At 44.3% G+C, this 20,860-nt stretch overlaps 1 protein-coding gene across 2 annotated transcripts in view; it reads right to left on the reverse strand.

Moving 5' to 3' along the window:
- Positions 1-1,472: 1,472 nt before the first annotated feature.
- Positions 1,473-20,860, reverse strand: part of MFSD14B (major facilitator superfamily domain containing 14B) — a 113,702-nt gene continuing 94,314 nt past the window's right edge. For both annotated transcript variants that reach the window (XM_070400890.1, XM_070400889.1), the window contains 5 exons: positions 8,456-8,527; positions 7,323-7,435; positions 5,784-5,881; positions 3,871-4,013; positions 1,473-3,205 (listed from right to left, as the gene is read on the reverse strand). In XM_070400890.1, the coding sequence (XP_070256991.1) occupies positions 2,960-3,205; positions 3,871-4,013; positions 5,784-5,881; positions 7,323-7,435; positions 8,456-8,527 (672 nt within the window). In that variant the 3' untranslated portion in view covers positions 1,473-2,959. The remainder of the gene's footprint in view (positions 3,206-3,870; positions 4,014-5,783; positions 5,882-7,322; positions 7,436-8,455; positions 8,528-20,860) is intronic.

Genomic DNA, 20,860 nt, shown 5'->3' on the forward strand with positions numbered 1-20,860 from the left:
GGCCAGGATCCGAAGGACTGGCAGGAGGAGGAAAAGGCAGGGAAGTTTGAGCAGATCTCCGGCAACAGAAATCCTAACAAGGGAACAGGCCGGGTTGGGCTGTATGTAGTGGGTCCAAGTGTGCTGCTTGCGGGGGGAACTCCCAGAGGCGTGAAACCGCTGGTCACTTCCCTCCTCTTGCACCCCTCAGCTCTCTCCCCGCGTCTCAACAGCCGTGAGGACCCAGAGCGTGGAGTGACCAGCTGTTAGTGCACTCCTGGACAGGTCAGAGTTTAACTTTACAGTTGTATTCTGGAGTTCCTAGGAGGCCCCTGCACATCTTAGGGGTCAACCCCAGACACCTCTGCGAGGTCCTTATGTGAGGACCTTGGAGATTCTCAAACCAGAGGGAGCAACTTGCCTCTCTGATCTTCGGAGCCTGGGTAGGGACCAGGCACTCGTCACTGGTGGGACTTTCTCTTGCAACTGGCGGGAAGCCTGCTGCTTTCTGACCCGTCGACAGCGCTCATCCCTCCATGGGCCTTTTCATGTGGCAGCCACCCTAACAACGGTTTTTAAGTGGCTGACCCAAGCCCGGTTTCAGATGGGCCAAAGGCCAGAGACCTTATTTGGAAAGTGAAAGAGAAAAATGCCCCCTAAGTGGCTGGCGGGCACCCGGCAAGCCTCCAAATCACAGGCTCAAGCCCCCAAAGCTGGTAACTGGAACAGTGAGCCGAGGTGTTTTCCCGGGGTCGGTCCTGCGACACCAAAGAATAAGCTCCACAGACCAGACGATATAAGCAAAAGTGTGGAAAGTTTATTGAAGCAGATGCAGACGCCCCGCATGGGGACGGGCTCCGTGATGGGCTGCCCGTGAAGCCTTGTAGTCCAGGGTATGTATTTGCCACAAGCCTGTTCCTCTATCTATCCGCGTTGTCACTCATTGCGCTTGTCCAGCACGGACCTGAGCTTCCCCGCTTCCCTGTGTCCTTTCCCTGTTCCTATGCGTTCGTACACCTTGTTACTGCAGGCCCTTCCTGGGTCCCAGGCCTCCTGCTCTGAGTCCAGAAACATCCTATTATTTCTGCGTGGTTGGTGCCTGTGATTAGGCTGCTCAACGGCCCTGTCTGCCTGCCTGTGTCCCACCCACCTTTGTGTCCCACTGAACCCCGCCCTGTCTGCCCGCCTGTGTCCCACCCACCTTTGTGTCCCACTGGACCCCGCCCGCCCTGTCTGTGTGTCAACTTAACCCTTTCACATGAATCCAGATAATAGGGTGGCAAAGGCCTGGGGTGGCGTGGGAACTGGGTGGAGGGAGCAATGGGGAAAAAAGGGGGGGACATCTGTAATATTCTCAATAAAGATTAAAAAATTCGTGATGATTGTTACTAAAGGGAGTTTTTAAGGAAGTTTGTTAAAAATTAAACTTTGAAAATACACATACATTTTGCATTAGCTTAAAGATTAGCAATTTATTTTAGTTGAAAGCCACCCAAAAGAGAACCCAAAGAGCAATGGTACTATTTACTTTAAAGAAGCACAAAAGACATAAAAATACCCAGTACAATTTATTGTGCGTCAGGAAGCTTAACTTAAAACCAACAGCATAGTAAAAAGATATGTCATTTTTGTTCATAGCAGAACAGGTTTCAAAATATATTTTCTTTTAAATGTATTCAAGCAGTACATAATAATCCTTTATAAAAGTTACATATATATTTTTTCTGTCAATACCTTCATTACATTTATAAATATTTGATTTGCACAGCACTCCATCAAAAAAATTTAAAACCCCTTAAAAATATCTACATGTATTTCATATCTATAAACCCTTCACAGGCACAAGGGAGGCCTAGTGAAGGGTTCATTTACTGTTGCAACAAAATGCATGTAAATCTGTAGTTTTGTCTGTAAAACATCTTGAAAAATTAGCAAGACACTTACTGTGAAACTGAGTTTCCTAAGCCACCCTTTGCAGAAAGGAATTTGATGTGCACATTCCCATGAGATTCAAATGTCAGACACGCAGGTGGGAAGAGAGACCTACTGAACACAGACGCGTACACACAGGGCAGTTAAGGCAGGAGGTGATGACCGAGAACCGAGAGGACGGTGTGGGAGGAACACAGTCCCGCACCGAGTCTGCACCTGGCTGGGAACTCGCGGCACCTCCTCCTCCGCTCACCGAGGAATGTCTCCGTGTGAGCACTTCCGCAGAAGCACAGGAATGCCTGATGTGTGCTTCTGTGACATCCCCTCGGATCCGACCAAGACACTCGGTCAAGGAATCTGAATTGCTAATTCTGCAAGATTTAAACTCGTAGGAAACATCTCCTTCGCTGGTAAAGGACGTCACGGATCAGTATCACGAATACCCAGGTGCGTGCGCTGGGTTTCATTCTAGCCAAGAATATTAAGCAGAGACAAGGAAAGGGGAGTAAGACCGGCTTTGTTTGACCTTTGAACAAAGGCAATAGGTCCCCAATGCTGAGTGGCTCTAGGAACACCCACTCCTCCACACCTGTGGGCCACGTGCACTTTTCAGAGAAGCAGGAAAGAAGGGATTCTTCACCTTGAATCTGGCCATGGATGGCAGTCCCTCTCCAGGCCTGCAGCTCCTCCGGAACAGGACCTGGGGTTGCTGACCCTCGTCTCTGGAGGTGAGGAAGGAAAGCCACCCTTTCTCAGAGACGTGACCTTTTTCATTTGAATTTGAAAGCAGAACTCCAGATAACTGTGAGAGTTGCATACTGTTTGCAGCAACGTATTTCAAATCCTAACTTGTTCTAATGTACAAACGGAAAGAAAAAGAATGGAAGAAAAGGAACAGGAGGAGGGAGAGGGGGGAGGCAGAGGGTTACTCATCAAACTTGGCCCTGAAGGATGCCACTGCATCTCCCCTCCAGCACCAGAAAGTCTCCCCATGGTGTGGCTCCAGGCGACTTCAGAAAGACAGCGCCTGCAGGCCTCCCTTCTGCCGTCACAGCTCGGTGCACTGGCTCCCTGGCTCCTCGAAGGCAGCGAGGCCCCAGACGCTGCCATTCGGCAGCAGGGGCTCAATGTCCTCGTCACTGCCCCGCTCCGGGCTGTCGGTCACAGTGCCGCTGGCGCTGTTGCTATGTTTCTTAGCCCCATCATTGCATTCAGGGATGAATAAGGCAACCAGGAAAGATATAAGAACTATACATGCCCCAAATAAAAACGGCGGGCCTGGGACGAGGGCTCCCTGATGGTGTGGAAACAAACGGAGATGAAGAATTGGTTAGTCTTTTCAATGCAAATTAGCTCTGGGTGACCCAAACTCCGCACCACCTCCAAGAGAATCACTTTCGATGAGCAAATGTCTCCTTGCAGCCAGGGCACACTCGCCCCACAGGGGCGGCCTCTCACCACTGTCATCACTTCTCAGCAGCTGAACCCAGGCCTGTAACAGTCGTTTATCTCTAATCTTACCCTCTGATACCAGATCGTGCATTCTGTACATGAACATCAGTTCCAATTCTGTATAGAAATCTCTATTAAATACTGCTTAGAAGGAAGGAGGGAAAAATACTAAATAAAGATTAAGAAAAAAACTCTAGTTCAATTTCTAGCTGGAATTGTAGGTCATTTTATATATTTGTCTTGGGCTTTTTCAGAAGACAAGGTTCTGATCAGAGTTACTGTGTAGGTGAGAACAGAATTGAGAGAAATCTTTTATATGAGACATCAAATCAACGAAACCGCCCCTCCCCAGGCCCGGAGCACTGAGCACAGCCTCCCTACTGCTGGGTCCAACAGTCTTATTGTGGAAACAAAAATGTGCAAGGACACGCTCCACATTTAGGGTCAGAGGGTTTGCTACAGTCAGACATATTCATGGTAACAACACTAGACTTATCACCAAATTACCTGCAAAGCAGCATTGTTAGAATTCAGTTTCGGTTCCAACTCAGTCAGCTCTACATGGAACATGTAGAATATGAAGCCATACAGCGCTGGCCCCAGGCCATTACACAGTCCTCGGATGCCAGTTATGATGCCCTGGGCAACGCCTAAGTGAGAACAAAAAGAAGGCATGTCAAGACTGGGGACTCGACCGAGCTCTCGTACTAACTGTGAGCACTGAGTCAGCGGGACTGGGGCGTCCGTGCTGAGGAGGCAGGGGATTCATTCATTACACAAATGTGTTCTTGGTTTTACTATGTCCTTTTAATGTTGTCACTCTGTGCCAGGGGTCCTCAAACTGCGGCCCGCCGAAAACATTTATCCGGCCCGCCGGGTGTTTTTGCCGCCGCAGTGTGCATAGGAATTTGTTCATAGTTTTTTTTTAAACTATAGTCTGGCCCTCCAACGGTCTGAGGGACAGTGAACTGGCCCCGTTTAAAAAATTTGAGGACCCCTGCCTGTGCCCTAGAGTCCATGAGATGAAATGACAGTGATGTTTCTGAAATACCACAGGGACCGAATCTTCCTCACAACAGCTAGATATTCCCATAAATGGGGAATAACAAAATGAAAAACTTTAATATTCTCCATTTGCAGACAATTTCCACTTTTCTGTGGATTAAGAGTTTCCTGCTCTACTTATTTAATGTGCTTTTACAATTAAATCTGCTCTCTGCCTCCTGCAGCCCCATGCATGTGAGTCCACAACAGTCCTGATGCTGTGTGGGCCCAGCGTCCAGACAGACTGCTCCTCAAGGTGATGCCCCATTTCAGATGCATCTTCCTGTAGACCTGCACTGAAATACCCCACAGGTGCCAATTTCTAGATACCTCTGGTTTCTAACCAGAAAAGAAAAAACTTAGCTTGAATTGTATGACATGCATGTTACTGTAGGTCAAAAATGGTCAAAGATTATTCAAAACAATGCAATGTGCTATAATAGTTTTGTACGCGGACATTTAGAAACATCTGTACTAACATATATGAGCATAAAAAGAGCCAAAGAGGATTCAGTCCATGAAAGACAGGTGCGCACTTGTCAGGCACCGAGCAGCGCCCGCCCACAGGGCCGCCTTCTCCCGGGACGGTGCCTCCACGGCTGTGCAGCTGACGGGGGCCATGGCAGGAGACACACAGAACCTGTGGCCACTATTTTAAAATGTGGCTATGAACTAGATGGCTAATTTCTGATGAGGAAAAATGGGTGCAATAAGCAAACTATCTTTTCCAATTAAGTTTTTATTGAAGTTTTTAAAGGGCTCTCCCTTTAAAAATTTATAATTTTTTTCAAATTGACTACTTCCTGACTACAGTGAGGTGAGTCATTGAAAGAGGAAGTGGAAAAGGATGAACTCGGTCGTGGGAGATGCCTGACGGTGAACCAGAGACACGAGAAGGGTGGGGTCCACACGCTTCTCTCCACACAGCTGTCCCCACGCTGCCTCTCACTCGGCATCCGATACCAGCAACCACACAGATCTGCTCTTCATCCTCTCGGAGAATCACTTCCTGCATTCAGCTCATGGCCTTCGAGGGAGTCCAAATTAAAGAAGTCCCAGTGATGACAGTGAGTAAATAACAAGCTCGCTATCTGACTAACTAGTCCGTCATTATTTAACAGACATCTGTTATCGTTTAGTTAATTTTTATGGCATCACAATAAAGAGGAATCAAAACCAAAGAGAAAATAGTTCTGTTTCTATTTCTTAGTGTTCTGAACTGCTGAGTCCACATTTTAAAACCATGAGTATAATTTCAGAGCAGGAAGGAAAGCAAACAGGTGCGGTCATTGGGTGAAGAGAGGCTCAGAGCTGCTCAGGTTGCCGGCAGGTCCGTCTCAAGTGACGGAGGGAAACAGAGGGGACAGTGCTCTCACCTTGCTGATCGGACTCTGCGTTCTGCGAGACCAGGGCACTGACCGCCGGGAAGGTGATGCTGGACACGGCGGCCACGGCCCCTGCGGCCCACACCATCCTGCAAGGACAGGGAGCGTCAGGCGGCAGGCTGGGGCTCGCTGTCAGAGCGTAGTCAGGGGCGGAGCATGAGATACTTTCTGTTTCCTCAGGTTACGTTGCATTTAATCTTTCCTCTTTACTAATGGATTTTTTTTTTTAACCTGGGAAGTTATTCCTCACTTCACAGGCTAGAAAAGTTTCATTTACTTATTTCACCTCTTTCAAAATCTGTTCTCCTTGATTTCCCTTTTACCACCTTTAGATGTACGCTCAGTGAAGTTCAGAAGGATTTATTTTTACAAATGCCACCTTTCCTCCCCGATTCCCACTTTCTGTCTGAGGCTGGCTGCACACTGCCTCTGAGCTGCTCATTTTGCTGCCCCCTGGCAGAGCGAGGCCTGGCACGCAGGACGACACCTGCAGCCTCCCAGACCCGCTTGCTTTGGACCAAGCCTGTCACACGCAAAGCTGACACGGGCCACGCAGACCAGGCATGCGGCCCACGGGCCCACGTTGGACATGCTTCCTTTAGACTCTTGTCCTTTCCTCAATGAAAGAAACGTAAGTGCAGGTCAATATGAATCATCTGTGTGAGGAAGGTGAGCCCCCAACTCGGCTTAAACCCTGCTCGGCTAGGCTTCCTTGGGGACGGCTGACATGCACATCCTTAAAGGAATGATCCTTCAGGTCGACAAAGGCCTTTGCCTGCACGAGCCTGACTGACTCAGCTATGGAACCAAAGTCCATTGGACAGAAATTTTAAAGAACAAGAATCTTCTCCTGACCTGTAAAGCATTTCTCGTTTCTGTAAATTCTGTCATGCATGCAGAATGAGGAGTAACTAATATTTAAAGAGATAGCACCTCTGGATTTGGTAACCAGGCATTGGGGACACCAGCCACATAACAGAACAGCACTCGGGATTCTTGTCATTTCTTCTGGCTCAGGGCTTATTCTGACCTTCCTGTGACGGGAGTAGAATATGCCAGCAGGAGTGACTGCCCCAGGATACACTTGATTTTGGAAGAGATCTTAGGATTCATCTCACTCAAGTTCTTACGTTATAAAGTCACTCAGCTAATTACAGCAAAGAGCCCTGCTATCATTTTTCCTTGTCTTTTTGTTTTGTTTTGGACCACGCTGTGCTGGTGGGAATCGGGGGAGGGAAGGTGGCATTTGTCCCTAAAAACTGACAAATGTGTTTAAAATATTTGGAGGAGTTGGAGGAGGAAGCACACACATTTAATTAACAACTCACTGAAAGCCATGAAGGTGAAGACAGTTTTTACAAATAATCCTGTCACCTCGCTCAGCCTTCCCCAAATTAAGTCCAAACAGGTTTTGAAATGTTGAGCACACCCAACGGGTAAGTAGCCCTGCTGCCTTCACACCACCGTCAGCTCAAGCTCCCCTAGGAGACGGTCTTCCTCTAGTTGGTGAGGACCCAGGGGAAGGCTTACCAGGCCTGAGATCCGAGCCCGTACCAGGCCAGCTGAAGCACCTGGAAGCCCAGGCCCAGGAGCACGGTGTTCTTCTTCCCCAGCGACCTCATCAAGGCGGTGAGCAGGGCTGTCTGCAAAGCCAAGGAGAGCCCTGAGAAGCACGCGGAGGGAGCCGGGAACGGGGACCACGCTGTGCTGGTGCAGCTCTCCAGGGGCGCAGGGCCTTTGGCCTCCTCCCCAACGCTGTCTATCGGGGGCTTTGCTAGCACTTCCCCAGGAAGGTCACAGAGCCATTCACCAGCTGTTGTGACTGAGAGGGACATGGCCTCAGTCTTTTCTGAGAAACGCCAATCACTTAATCACTCAGTGACTAGCAGGCTCTGCTGAGTATTTACAGAATATGTGGAATTCTGCTGGAGGCTAGCAGTTTTGCAAAGTTGGACTGATGTAAATTTGATTTTAACAAATACATCCTCTGTTAGAAACCAGTAGAGATAGTCTGGGCTGATGACTAACTAGAGTTCACATAAACCCCACAAATTATGAGCAACTGAGAGTGTAACGCAGTTTACATTTGCCGATACCACCGGACAGAATGAGTAAAAGGTCTTTGCCTTGGTGCGCTCCTGTGAGCCTTGTTCGTGCTAACACGTAGGCAAGGCAGCCCTGTAGCCTCCTCTCCTGCGCTCCCAGCCACTGTGCCAGGGAGCAGCCCCCAGGAGGCCCAGGACACAGGGAAGGCCTGTCGGGTGATGTGAGGCACGTGCACCCAGCCTTGTGGGCCTGTATCTGTAACAGATGGAGAAATCGATGCTCTTTACTCATTATACGTTCCAACCCACTCATCTGCCACATTCCTTTGAGCAGAGGTCGGAACAGCTGTCGATTTTCATTTCTGCTTTTCACTTCTCCACATTAAAATAACACGGAAACATTCTCCTGGTGAAGTACATTTCTGGATACCTGGAGCCCATGTCAGTTTCCTGGGTCTGCTATTGTACCATAGATATGCAAGATGTCACTACCATGGCAGGGGGAGCGAAGGCAGGCGTGCGGGAGACATTCGAGAACGCTTCCTACAGCTTCCTGTGAACCTATGTTTATTTCAGAATAAAAATATTTTAAAAAGAGATGAGAAAAATGACACTCACCTGAGCCACAATAGACAGAATTCCCAGCACAGCTATGAACTCTGCAATTTTAACAGATCCAAAACCTATGATCTGTGAAATAGAGGGGGAGAAACACTATTGTTAACATAGATATTATAAAAATAAGAAATGTTATGTTTTAGTAAAGCTATAGGACAAAACAGTTGGAAAAAGTTCACAAAACCTTAATTATGGCAAATTAAGGCAGTGCTGAAAGTTGGACCTATTTAACCAGAAAATTACATCTAAATCTGATAAAAAACCATTACAAGCAAGCATAACTTAAAAAATATTTTAAAGATATTTTCTATTACAGACCTATCTATCATTTCATATTCCTTCCCATCCCCAACCCACCAAAAAAGAAGTATGTTATCAAGCATTAGAGAAAATATAAAGGAAATAATCTGACTTTTGATGCAGAATTTGGAATTTACTCATTAGCAAGTTCAGTGGCTCTCAGCGATGGCTGCACATTAAAATCATGTGGGGCCGAGGGGAGGGGAGGAAGGGGAGGGAGCAGTGAGACTGCAACCGTGGAGACCAACTGGGCAGAGTCTCAGGCCTCGACACAGGCATGTTCCAAAAGCTTCTGATGAGCAGCCTCTTCACCTTAACAGCTCTGATCTGCCAAAACTATTCGTTTTAAATACCAAGTTTTAAAAAAATATATTTTTATTGATTTCCTAGAGAAAAGAAGAAGGCAAGATATAGAAACAATAGAAACACCAATGATAAGAGAGAATCACTGCTCAGCTGCCTCCTGCACGACCCCTACTGGGGATCAGGGCATGTGCGCAGTCCAGGCATGTGTCCTTGACCAGAGTAGAATCTGGGACCCTTCAGTCCGCAGGCCAAACCATTGAGCCAAACCAGCTAGGGCTTAAATGTCAAGTTTTTAAAGTTAAATTATTTTCCCCTCTTAAAATTCTCTGAAATTCAGAAAAAGGAATTAAAAAATTATTAATAGAGAATAAAAAGATAATAGAAAACTAAGAGCTAGTTCTTTGAAAAGATAAATAAAATCGACAAACCTTTAGTTAGAATCACACAAAAAAGAGAGATGTCTCAAGTAAATAAAATCAGAAATGAAAGAGATTTTAAAACTGATACCACACAAAGATTCACAAGAGACTACTATGAACAAAATTATATGCCAACAAAGTGGTCAACCTAGGAGACATGGATAAATTCCTAGAACCATAACAGAATCACAATTAAATAAACAACCCAAACAGACCGATGACTAGCAAGGAGTCTCAAACAGTAATCAAAAACCACCACCCAACAAAAGTCTAGGACCAAATGGTTCACTGGTGAATCCGTTAAACATTCAAAGAAGAATTAACACAAATCCTTCTCACACTCTTCCAAAAAACAGCAGACAGAAGAACTCTCAAACACACTTTATTTTTAAAATATTTTTATTGATTTCAGAGAGGAAGGGAGAGGAAGAGAGAAACATCAATGATGAGAGGGAATCATTGATTGGCTGCCTCCTGCACGTTGGACCGAGCCCGCAACCGAGGCATGTGCCCTTGACCGGAATCAAACCTGGCATCCTTCCGTCCACAGGCCGATGTTCTATCCACTGAGCCAAAACACCTAGGGCTCTCAAACACATTTTACAGGAGGGCCAGCATTATCCTGATACCAAAACCAGACAAAAATGCCACACAAAAAAATAAAAATAAAATTACAGGCTAATATCTGTGATGAACATGATGTAGAACTTTTCAACAAAGTAGTAGCAAACTGAATTTAATAGTACATTTTAAAAAATCATGCATTATGATCAAGCGAAATTTATACCAGAGAGGCAAGGATAGTTCAACATCTGCAAATCAGCTGATGTGATATACCACATCAATAAAATGAAGGATAAAAATATTAAGACATTTCAATAAATGCAAAGCATTTGACAAAATGCAAAACCCATTTATGATAAAAAACAAAAAACAAAATGGGTATGGAAGAAAAGTACCCCAATATAATAAAGGCATCATATGATAAGACCGCACATACACAGCTTTTTCTGTCAGATCAGGAACAAGACAAGGATGTCCGCTCTTGCCATTTTATTTGATGCTAGAGGCCCAGTGCACTAAATTCGTGCACTCGAGGGCAGGTGGGGTCCCTGAGCCCAGCCTGCGCCCTTTCACGGTCCAGGAGCCCTTGGGAGATGTCCGACTGATGGCTTAGGCCTGTCAGTCAGACATCCTTAGTGCTGCCGTGGAGGCAGGAGAGGCTGCTGCCACTGCCGCTGTGTTTGCCAGCTGTGAGCCTGGCTTTTGGCTGGGCAGCACTCCCCCTGTGGGAGAGCACTGACCACCAGGGGGCAGCTCCTGCAGTGAGCATCTGCCACCTGGCGGTCAGTGCACCATAGCAACCAGTCATTCTGTCGTTCAGTCAATTTGCATATTAGCCTTTTATTATATAGGCCTAGAGGCCTGGTACATGAAATTCGTGCATGGGTAGTGTTCCTAGGCCTGGCTGGCGAACAGGCTGGCCAGGGCCTTCCTTCCACTGGCTGCTGGCTGCCAGCTGGGTCTTTTCTTCCCCCAGCTACTGGCCCAGGCCTTCCTTCATTCTGCGCCCCCCCGCATCACCCCCGGTGGTCAGTACACATCATAGCAAGAAGTCAAATTCCTGGTCGGCCGAACTCCCAAGTGGACAGTTTGCATATTAGCCTTTTATTATATAGGATAGTAATGGTAGTCCTGTCAGCAGAAAAGAGGCAAGAAAAAGAAATAAAATGTATCCACATTGGAAATGAAGAAGTAAAACTGCCTGGCTGGCGTGGCTCAGTGGTTGAGCATTGACCTATGAACCAGAAGGTCACTGTTCGATTCCCGGTCACATGCCTGGGTTTCGGGCTTGATCTCCAGTGTGTGGTGTGCAGGAGGCAGCCGATCAAAGATTCTCTCTCATCATTGATGTTTTTATCTCTCTCCCTCTCCCTTCCTCTCTGAAATCAATAAAAATATATATTAAAAAAAGAAGTAAAACTGTCACTATTTGCAGATGACATGATAATATACTTAGAAAACCCTAAAGACTCTATCAAAAAAACTGTTGTAACACATACACAAATTCAATAAAGTTGCAGAATACAAAACCAATATAAAAAATCTGTTGCCTTCCTATATATTAACAACAAAGTATCAGAAAGAGAATGAAGAAAACAATCCCATTTACAATCACAACAAAAAGAATAAAATACCGCCCTAGCTCGTCTGGCTCAGTGGACAGTGTCAGCCTGTGGACTGAAGAAGGGTCCCAGGCTCGACACCGGTCAAGGGCACGTGCCAGGGTTGCAGGCTGGGGCAGGGGCACGCAGGAGGCAGCCAATCAATGATTCTCTCTCATCAATGATGTTTTCATCTCTCTCTCTCCCCATCCTTTCCTCTCTGAAATCACTAAAAATATACTTAAAAAAAAAAAAAAAAAAGAGAATAAAATACCTCGGAACAGTCTTAACAAAGGAGGTGAAGATTGTACTCTGTACTCTAAAAATTACAAGACATTATTGAAGGAAACTGAAGACAAAGCTATTCTGTGTTCATGGATTGGAAAAATTAACATTGTTAAAATGGCCAAATTAACTAAAGCAGTATACAGATTTAATGCAATCCTTACCAAAGTCCCAATGGCATTTTTTCAGAAATAGCACACAAAAAAATCCTCAAATTTATATAGAGCCACAAATGACCCCAATAGTCAAAGCAAGCCCGGGGAAAAGAAAGTCCAAGATATCACACTCCCTGACTTCAAGCTACACTATAAAGCTGTTGTAATAAAACCAGTGTGGTACTGGCAGAAAAACAAACACAGAAATTAATGGAACACAACAGAAAGCCCAGAGGTAAACCCACACCTATATGGGCAACTACTTTTTGACAAAGGAGCCAAAAACATACAATGGAGAAAGGACAATCAGTCTCTTCAATAAACAGTGCTAGGAAAACTGGAATGCCACACGCAACAGCATGAAACTGGGCTGCTATCTGACACCATACACAAAAGTTAACTCAAAATAGATGAAGGACTTGAACATAGGACCTGCAACAATAAAATACATGGCAGAAAACAAACACAGGCACTAAACTTATGGACCTTGGGATTTTGTGAACTTGACCCTAAAGGCAAGAGAAGCTCAAAAAAAAAAAAAAAAAAAAGAAATGAATAGGACTATTTCAATCTTAAAAGCTTCTGTACAGCAAAAGAAACCATCAACAAAACAAAAAGGAAACCAACCGAAAGAAAGAAGATATTTGCAAATGATACCTCTGATAAGGTGCTAATTTTAAAAGTATTTAAAGAACTCATAAGTACAACTCAAAAACAAAAAAATTTTCAATTAAAAGATGGTCAAAAGATCTGAATAGATATTTTTCACAGAAAACATACAGATGGCCAACAGGTACATGAAAAAAATGCTTAATACCGCAAATTCATGTCAGCACCATAATGAGATACCATCTCAAAACTATCAGAATAGCTTTTATAAAAAGAGAAGAATTCAGCCCTGGCTGGTGTGGGTCAGTCAGCTAGAGCACATCCCATATATCAAAAGGCTGCAGGTTCGATTACTGGTCAGGGGACATATTGGAAGGCAACCAATTAATGCTCTCTCTCTCTTGCCCCCTTCCCCTCTCTCTAAAATCAATAAGCATATGCTTGGGTGAGGAATTTTTTTAGAAAAGAAAAGAACTGACAAGCGTCAGGGATGATGTTAAAAAAAGAACACTTGTGTACTCTTAGTGGGAATGTAAATTGGTGCAGCCACTATGGAAAACAGTGTGATGGTTCCTCAGAAATTAAGAATAGAACTACCATTTGACCCAGCAATCCTTCTTCTGGGTATCTACCTGCAAAACTAAAAACACTTATGCATAAAGATATATGAACCCCATGTTCACTGCAGCATTACTCACAATAGCTAAGACATGGAAACAACCAAAGTGCCCTTTGATGAATGACTGAATAAAGAAGATGTGGTCCATACAAAACTGAAGACTACTCAGCCATAAAAAAGATAAAATATTGTCATTTGGGACAACATGGATGGATCTTGGGAGTACTATGTGTAAGTGAAATAAGTCAGACAGGAAAAAAAAAGAACTGTATGATTTTTAACTCATATGTGGGATATGAGATAAAAAACAACAAATGAACAAACAAGACAAACAAACAAAAGCCATAAAAAAGAAAACATCTCACAGATACAGACAACAAGATGGTAGTTACCAGAGGGGAAGGGGGTGGGGAGGAGAAAGAAGGCAAAGGGGTCAAGTACTTGGTGACAAGAGGATAGTAGGCTTCAGAGGGTGAACACTGGAAGCCACACATCTGAAATGTACGTATTGTTATTAACCAATGTGACACCAATGAACTTAATTTAAAAATAATAAACAAAATTAAATACCTAAGGGGGGAAAATTGGATGCATTCCTTTACACTAATAATGAACTATAAAGATTAATCAATTCCATTTTCAATTGCATCAAAAAGAATAAAATATGTAGAAATAAATTAACCAAGGTGGAGAAAGACATGTATATTTAAAACTTTTAAGATATTAATGAACAAAATTGAAGAAGGTACAAAGAAATGGAAGGATATTCCATGCTCATGGATTGGAAGAATTAATATGATTAAAATGTCCATACCCTATCCCAGTGGTCAGCAAACCTCGGCTCTCGAGCCACATGCGGCTCTTTGGCCCCTTGAGTGTGGCTCTTCCACAAAATACCACGTGTGGGCGCGCACGTACAGTGTGATCAAAACTTCGTGGCCCATGCGCAGAAGTCGGTTTTTGGCCTGGGCGAGTCTATTTTGAAGAAGTGGCGTTAGAAGAAGTAGGGGGTGTTGGTCGGGCGACGGGAGACGTGCCACAGGCAGCCCCGGGATATGTAGCGGAATTCATGCATGAGTTGAGTGAGCCAGTCAGTCAGCAGTTTCATTGTGCAGTGGTTGGTGCTAGTCGTGTCCGCAAATCGCGCGCGGGTGACCAAAGTACCTATTCGAAGCATAAAGTTACCTGTATTTTTCCAACCAGCTGCAAATCCTACAGGTATTTTTGTCATCAATTTAAGAATAGACAAAACAAGTATACAAGACGAGTGTGGATGGGAGAGTTGGAAGGGGTCGACCTCAGCGAACGTACCTCAATCAGATTGAGGACGTTTTTAGCAAAGGCCAGCTTAGTAGTACCCTAATTAAGTTAATAACAATGTACCTATCTATATAGTTTGAGTTTAAAAAATTTGGCTCTCAAAAGAAATTTCAATCGTTGTGCTGTTGATATTTGGCTCTGTTGACTAATGAGTTTGCCGACCACTGCCCTATCCAAAGAAATATAAAAAATCAATGCATCCCTATAAAAATTCCAATTAGATTTTTACCAGAAATAGAAGAAAATCCTAAAATCTGTAAGGAACCACAAAAGACCCTTAATAGTCAAAGCACTCTTGAGGAAGAACAACAAAGCTGGAGGCATCACACTCCCTAATTTCGAATTATATTAGAAAATTGTAGTAATTAAAACAATATGATACTGGCATAAAAACAGACACAGATTAAAGAAACCAATTAGAGAGCCCAGAAATAAACCCATGCATACATAGTCAATTAATTTATGATAAAGGAGCCAAGAATATACAATGGGGAAAAGATAGTTTCTTCAATAAATAGTGTTGGAAAAACTGGACAGCCATGCAAAATAATGAAACTAGACCACCAACTTACACCACACAAAAGAAAATAACTAAAAATGGATTAAGGATTTGAATGTAGGACCTGAAGCCATAAAACTCCTAGAAGAAAACATAGGTGGTGAGCTCCCTGACTTAGGTCTTGGAGATGATTCTGTGAATCTAACACCAAAATCAAAAGCAAAAGCAGAAATAAAGAAGTGGGTCTATATCAAACAAAAAAAGGGTATCATCAACAAAATGAAAAAGCAATTTACTGAATGGGAAGAAATAACTGGATGTCATGTATTGGATAAGGAACTAATATCTAAAATATATAAAGAATTCATGTAACTCAGTAGCAACAAACAAACAAACAATCCAATTTAAAATATGGGCATAAAACGGAACAGGCATTTTTCCAAAGAAGACATACAGATGGCCAATAGGTACATGAAAAGATGCTGAAATCACTAATCATCAGAGAAATGCAATGATATCACCTTACACTAGTTCAAATGGCTATTTTCAAAATTACAAGTGTTGTTGAGGATGTGGAGGAAAGGGAACCATCATACACTCTTGGTGGGAATATAAATTGGTGCAACGACTATGGAAAACAGTATGGAGGTTCCTCAGATTGTGGCAGGCAGTTAAGACAGATATGAGCAGAGCAAGGAGGATGGGCACTGTACAGAAGGTCAGTAGGGAACAAAGCCCCAGGTGCCAAACAATGGACAACTGTAGGTTCGGACCTTGACCCCAGGGTGATCTTTCCTCCCCTAGCATTTTGCTAGTTATGCAGTTTGGACCCTCTGACCTTAGAGATAACATTGAGGCCTCAGCTGTATTTCAGCACCAGGCCCAGGAAAGCAGCAAAACTAGATAAGTGACACCCAGCCTGCCCTCAGGACCAGCTGCATTGGATAATGCATGGCCTCCTGCCCTGGGGCTGACCAACCAATCAGTGGAGACCCAGATCCTGAAAGGACACACCTGGGAAGCTGCTGAACATCCCATGGCTCCTTCCCCTGGGACCTCCACCCTCAAAGCCCTTAGGACGAGGAGCCAGCTGCTTCTCCTGGAGCACTCCGCCTTTCCTTTCTCCCTCCCCCTCCCCATCTCCCCTGGGCCTTGGGTCACCTGTATCTTCTCACTTTTAAGCTCCAAGGGCCTTTCCTTTACCTCTATAACTTGTTTCCTAAGCCTCTTTCTTCTACGAATTACTTCTTCTACCTCTGTGATTTTCCAAATAAGTGTTCTCTTACAGTTTGGGTCTTGGCTCTGAATTCTTTCCTAACCTGAACTCAAGTATCAAGGTTGCTGAATCCAGGTTGTCTGAACCCACCAATCTAACACCAGTGCCTTTCTCACTGCCCCAACAAAACAACTAAAAACAGAACCACCACAGGACACAGCAATTCCACTTCTGGGCATTTCTCTGAAATTAAACTAATCTCGAATGTGAAATGATACATGTACCCGTTAGGTAGGAAGTTGGACAGGGGCTGGGGTGGGGCACTGTGGCCTTCAGACCTGGCCTAGCAGACGGCCGGCAGGCAGGTTCGGAGCAGCTGGCTCCTGGTGTAAGCTCAGAGGGCAACGACAGGACCTCAATGCCAGTGCTGGTTTGACGCCCACCCCCACCTGGGTTGTTCTGTTCGCATTATGGGTAAGGGCACACCCAGAAGAAAGCTTGTGTCAATCGCCCCTGAATGCAAATTAAAGTCTCCATCCAGAAAGTCCCTCCTTTTGCAAAACAAAATTCCCGTTTATTGTTGGACAACATTGTTTCACACACATCAAACTGGCCAGAGAGAAAAATAAAAACCCCCAGCAACTTCATAGACAGAAAAAGGGAGAAAAAAAAAAAGAAACCTTTTTATCTTTGGCCTTTTTAACCATTTCACACAAACCAACTATATACTTATCGTGTAGTTAAGTGCTACACAGTTACTGAATGCTGGGAATAAGATGGTTATTTTGCTGTTGTTTTTGCTTTTTTACAAGGTTTTCTTTCTCTTTTGAGAGGATACACCCTAAAGTCAAGTCAGAAGTAGGACAGAGAACGCTCCCATCATTAAAAACGGATGACCCCTAATGACATGTACAGAAATACAAAACGTAAATAAACAATACAAATTTCCCTTTTAAAGTACTTTTAAGAAAAAAAGCAGGGCCTGGAAGTTGTGGCTCTTCTCCTCCCTGCTGCCGTCCCTGGTGCGGTTTGGTTGGGTGGAGCCACGTTTAGATCCTGAGACGGGAGTGGCGGGTGAGTAGGTCACGGAGGCCTTTTTTCCAGTTTAACTTTTCCTTCTCTGCTGCCTTGTCATCCCCATCGGCCTTCTGCTTCTCGGTGTCCACATGTCACTCTCATCTTCAGCTGCCCACCTGCCTGTAGCTGCCTCCTCCTCTTCCTCCCCCTCCTCTTCCTCACATCACCTTCCTCCCCGCCTGCATCCACCTGGCTGCCGGCCTCCCCCACAGCGCCCTCTTCTCCTTGAGGCCTGGGGGGGGGGGGGGGGGGGGTGAGCTGGAGGCCGGTGGCCATGCTGTTTAAAAGCAGGAGTGGAGGGCTCTGGCGAGAAGCTGCCGGCGCCCGCGGCGAGGTGGTTGCAGCGGAGCAGCAGCCACAGGAACAATGGAGAAATGGCTTTTCAGAGCAGCCCCTGGGGCCAGAAAATCCCTCTTGTAAACCCTGGAGGTGGGGCCCATGGTCTTCTCTCTTGCGCACAGGCTCTACCTTCAAGGAGCACACCCAGGCCATTCCCTTTCCCCTCCCCCACAGGCACGGATCCCCCATCTCTAAGGGACCCCATGAGACCTGCAACCAAGGAAGAAATGGGCAGCTGCGCTGGTCCTGGGCTAAGCCCGGAACCGTCTCCAAGGCCCCCTTTCCTCTGACTTCCCAGTGAGCAAAGCAGCCCAGCCATGGTCTCCCTCAACTGACTGGCTCCTGGCTTGATGTAAGCAACCAGCCATATTGTCTGTCTGTCTGCACCCCTCGTCCCCTTCTCTCATGGCCAATCCTCGTTTGGAATGTATCTTCAATAAGCCCCACATTGCTTTACTTTTATTTTTGTTGACCTTAAAATCTTTTCTACATCAACAAAAAGAACCAAGGTCCTAGCCAGTAACCCCAATCAATAACACCCCCATATGCAGCGTTATTTACTATAGAGATAATGTACCAACCTAAGAGTCCATTGCTGGGTACATGGATAAAGAAATATGGCATTCACCTTTATGTGGAACCTTACATTTAAAAAAAAGAGCTCATGAATACAGAACTTATTGGTAGCAGCCAGAGGCAGCTGGGGTGGGTAATAAGAAATGGGTAGCTCTAACCGGTTTGGCTTGGTGGATAGAGCATCAGCCTACGGACTGAAAGGTCTCAAGTTCAATTCCGGTCAAGGGCATGTACCTTGGTTGTGGGCACATCCCCAGTAGGAGGTGTGCAGGAGACAGCTGATCGATGTTTCTCTCTCATCGATGTTTCTAACTCTCTATCACTCTCTCTTCCTCTCTGTAAGAAATAAAAAATATATATATTTTTAAAAAATGGGTAAACTTTTTAAAAAAATACATTGAAAAGAAAAATACAAAAAAAGCCCCAAAAACACTTAGAGATAAAAAGGTCAAGGGCTAGAATAGGATGCAAGAGCAGAAAAGAAAAATTAAAAAGAAATATTATCCTTCTAGAAGATGCAGCTTAGAATAAGACATTTTCAGAGTGGGGTGGGATGGGGTGGAGGGAAGGCAGGAGGAGGCAGGAGGCAGGAAGCTGGTGACTTTATAAATGGCAGTCCTGCACTAAAGAAAAGATTTTCTAATCAACAAAACAAAATGGGTCCAGAGACATGGAAACATGGAACAGACTGACAGATCACAAAGGGGGCGGAGTTGGGGTTTGGGGGGACAGAAAGAGATTAACCAAAACATATATGCATAGCCCGAGGGCTCAGACAATAGTTCAGGGAAGGTCTGGGGAGGCGCCCTGGGGGGTTGGGTAAAGGGGGGAAAGGGGAGGGAAACTGAGGGACATCTGTAACACTGTCAACAATATAAAAAGAAAAGAAGAAAAGAAAGGACTCAAAGGAAATTTCAAAAAAAAAAAAGAAAAGATGTTCTTCAGATAGAATGAAAGCAGCCTCAATGATTTATGATAATGAAGAGCTATTGAAATGGAGAATGTGTCAATTTTACTTTAATAAAAAAGACAGCCGAAACCGGTTTGGCTCAGTGGATAGAGCGTCAGCCTGCGGACTGAAAGGTCCCAGGTTCGATTCCAGTCAAGGCATGTACCTTGGTTGCGGGCACATTCCCAGTAGGAGGTGTGCAGGAGGCGGCTGATCGATGTTTCTCTCTCATCGATGTTTCTATCTCTCTCCCTTCCTCTCTGTAAAAAATCAATAAAATATATTTTAAAAAATAAAAATTAAAAAAATAAATGAATAAAAAAGACAGGTAGCCCTGGCCAGTTTGCTCAGTGGATAGGGCGTCAGCCTATGAACTGCAGGGTCCCGGGTTCGATTCAGGTCAAGGGCAATTATCTAGGTGGCAGGCTCGATCCCTGGTCCTGGTCAGGGTGTGTGCGAGAGGCAACCAACTGATGTGTGTCTCTCAAGTCTCTCTTTCTATAGCTTCCTCTCCCTTCCACTGTCTCTAAAAAATCAATGGAGAAATAGACTCAGGTAAGGATGAACAAAAAATAAAAACAAAAATAAATAAATGAAGTGAGGGAGGGAAGAAAGTACTTCTTAAAAAAAAAAAGACATTAAATATGTAAATAAATCTAAAAGAACATTGATTATATAAAACAATTGTACGTACATTTGTTAAGACTTAAAATATAATCACACAAATTACTTGACAAGTACATACAGTGGTAGGCAACAATAGGCTCACAGTTGTGAGTGCAAAAACAGAGTTTACTATCGTATTATTTATTTATTATTGTATTATTTATTTGTACAACTGTAAACCTACTTTTGCCAACCCCTGTGTAACTTAAGAGGATTAGGAGAGTCAAAACAAAGGTCCTTAGGTAAAGTAGGGACTGTCACTAGTACTATTTCATTAGAGACTAAATAACTCAGACACAGTGTAATCTCCAAGGTAGGCACTGAAGTGTGCAGCTAATGAGCTCATGGAAAGAACAAAATTAGTTCCTTCACGGTTGAACAAAATTACTTTAAAGAGCAAAGAAGCAATTCTAAGCAGACAAAACGGAATGCATGAGACAAAAAGGAAAAATAATTATTGTGTACATTATACATTCTTCTCATTTCATGTCACACAACTATAGCTAAAAACGAACTAGAGATAGATCCTGCTTCTAAATCAGTGTTGATGACATTAACAACATTCTTAGCTGCTAATCAAATGCAATTAAAAATTAGAAACAAAAAATGTGGCTTTAAGGATTATTTCCCTGCCTACCATTTGTAAATAAGTATATTTTTAAACATTTTATTGAGATAGAATATAAATGCCACAGGACTCACCCATTACAAGTGCACATTCAATGGCTTTGTATATTCAGCGTTGGGCAGTGATCACCACAATCAATGGTAGAAGGTCTCATCACTCCTCAAAGAAACATCCTACCCTTCTAGCCTCCCCTCCACCCAGTCAGTCATCTGCTCCTGTCTGTATGGACTGTTTATTCTGAGCATGTCCTACGAATGGTATTGAGAAGACAGAAGGA

The sequence above is a fragment of the Myotis yumanensis genome, unplaced genomic scaffold (assembly GCF_028538775.1).
Source record: "Myotis yumanensis isolate MYYU_CA2020_CCGP unplaced genomic scaffold, mMyoYum1.0.hap1 SCAF_21, whole genome shotgun sequence".
NCBI lineage: Eukaryota > Metazoa > Chordata > Mammalia > Chiroptera > Vespertilionidae > Myotis > Myotis yumanensis.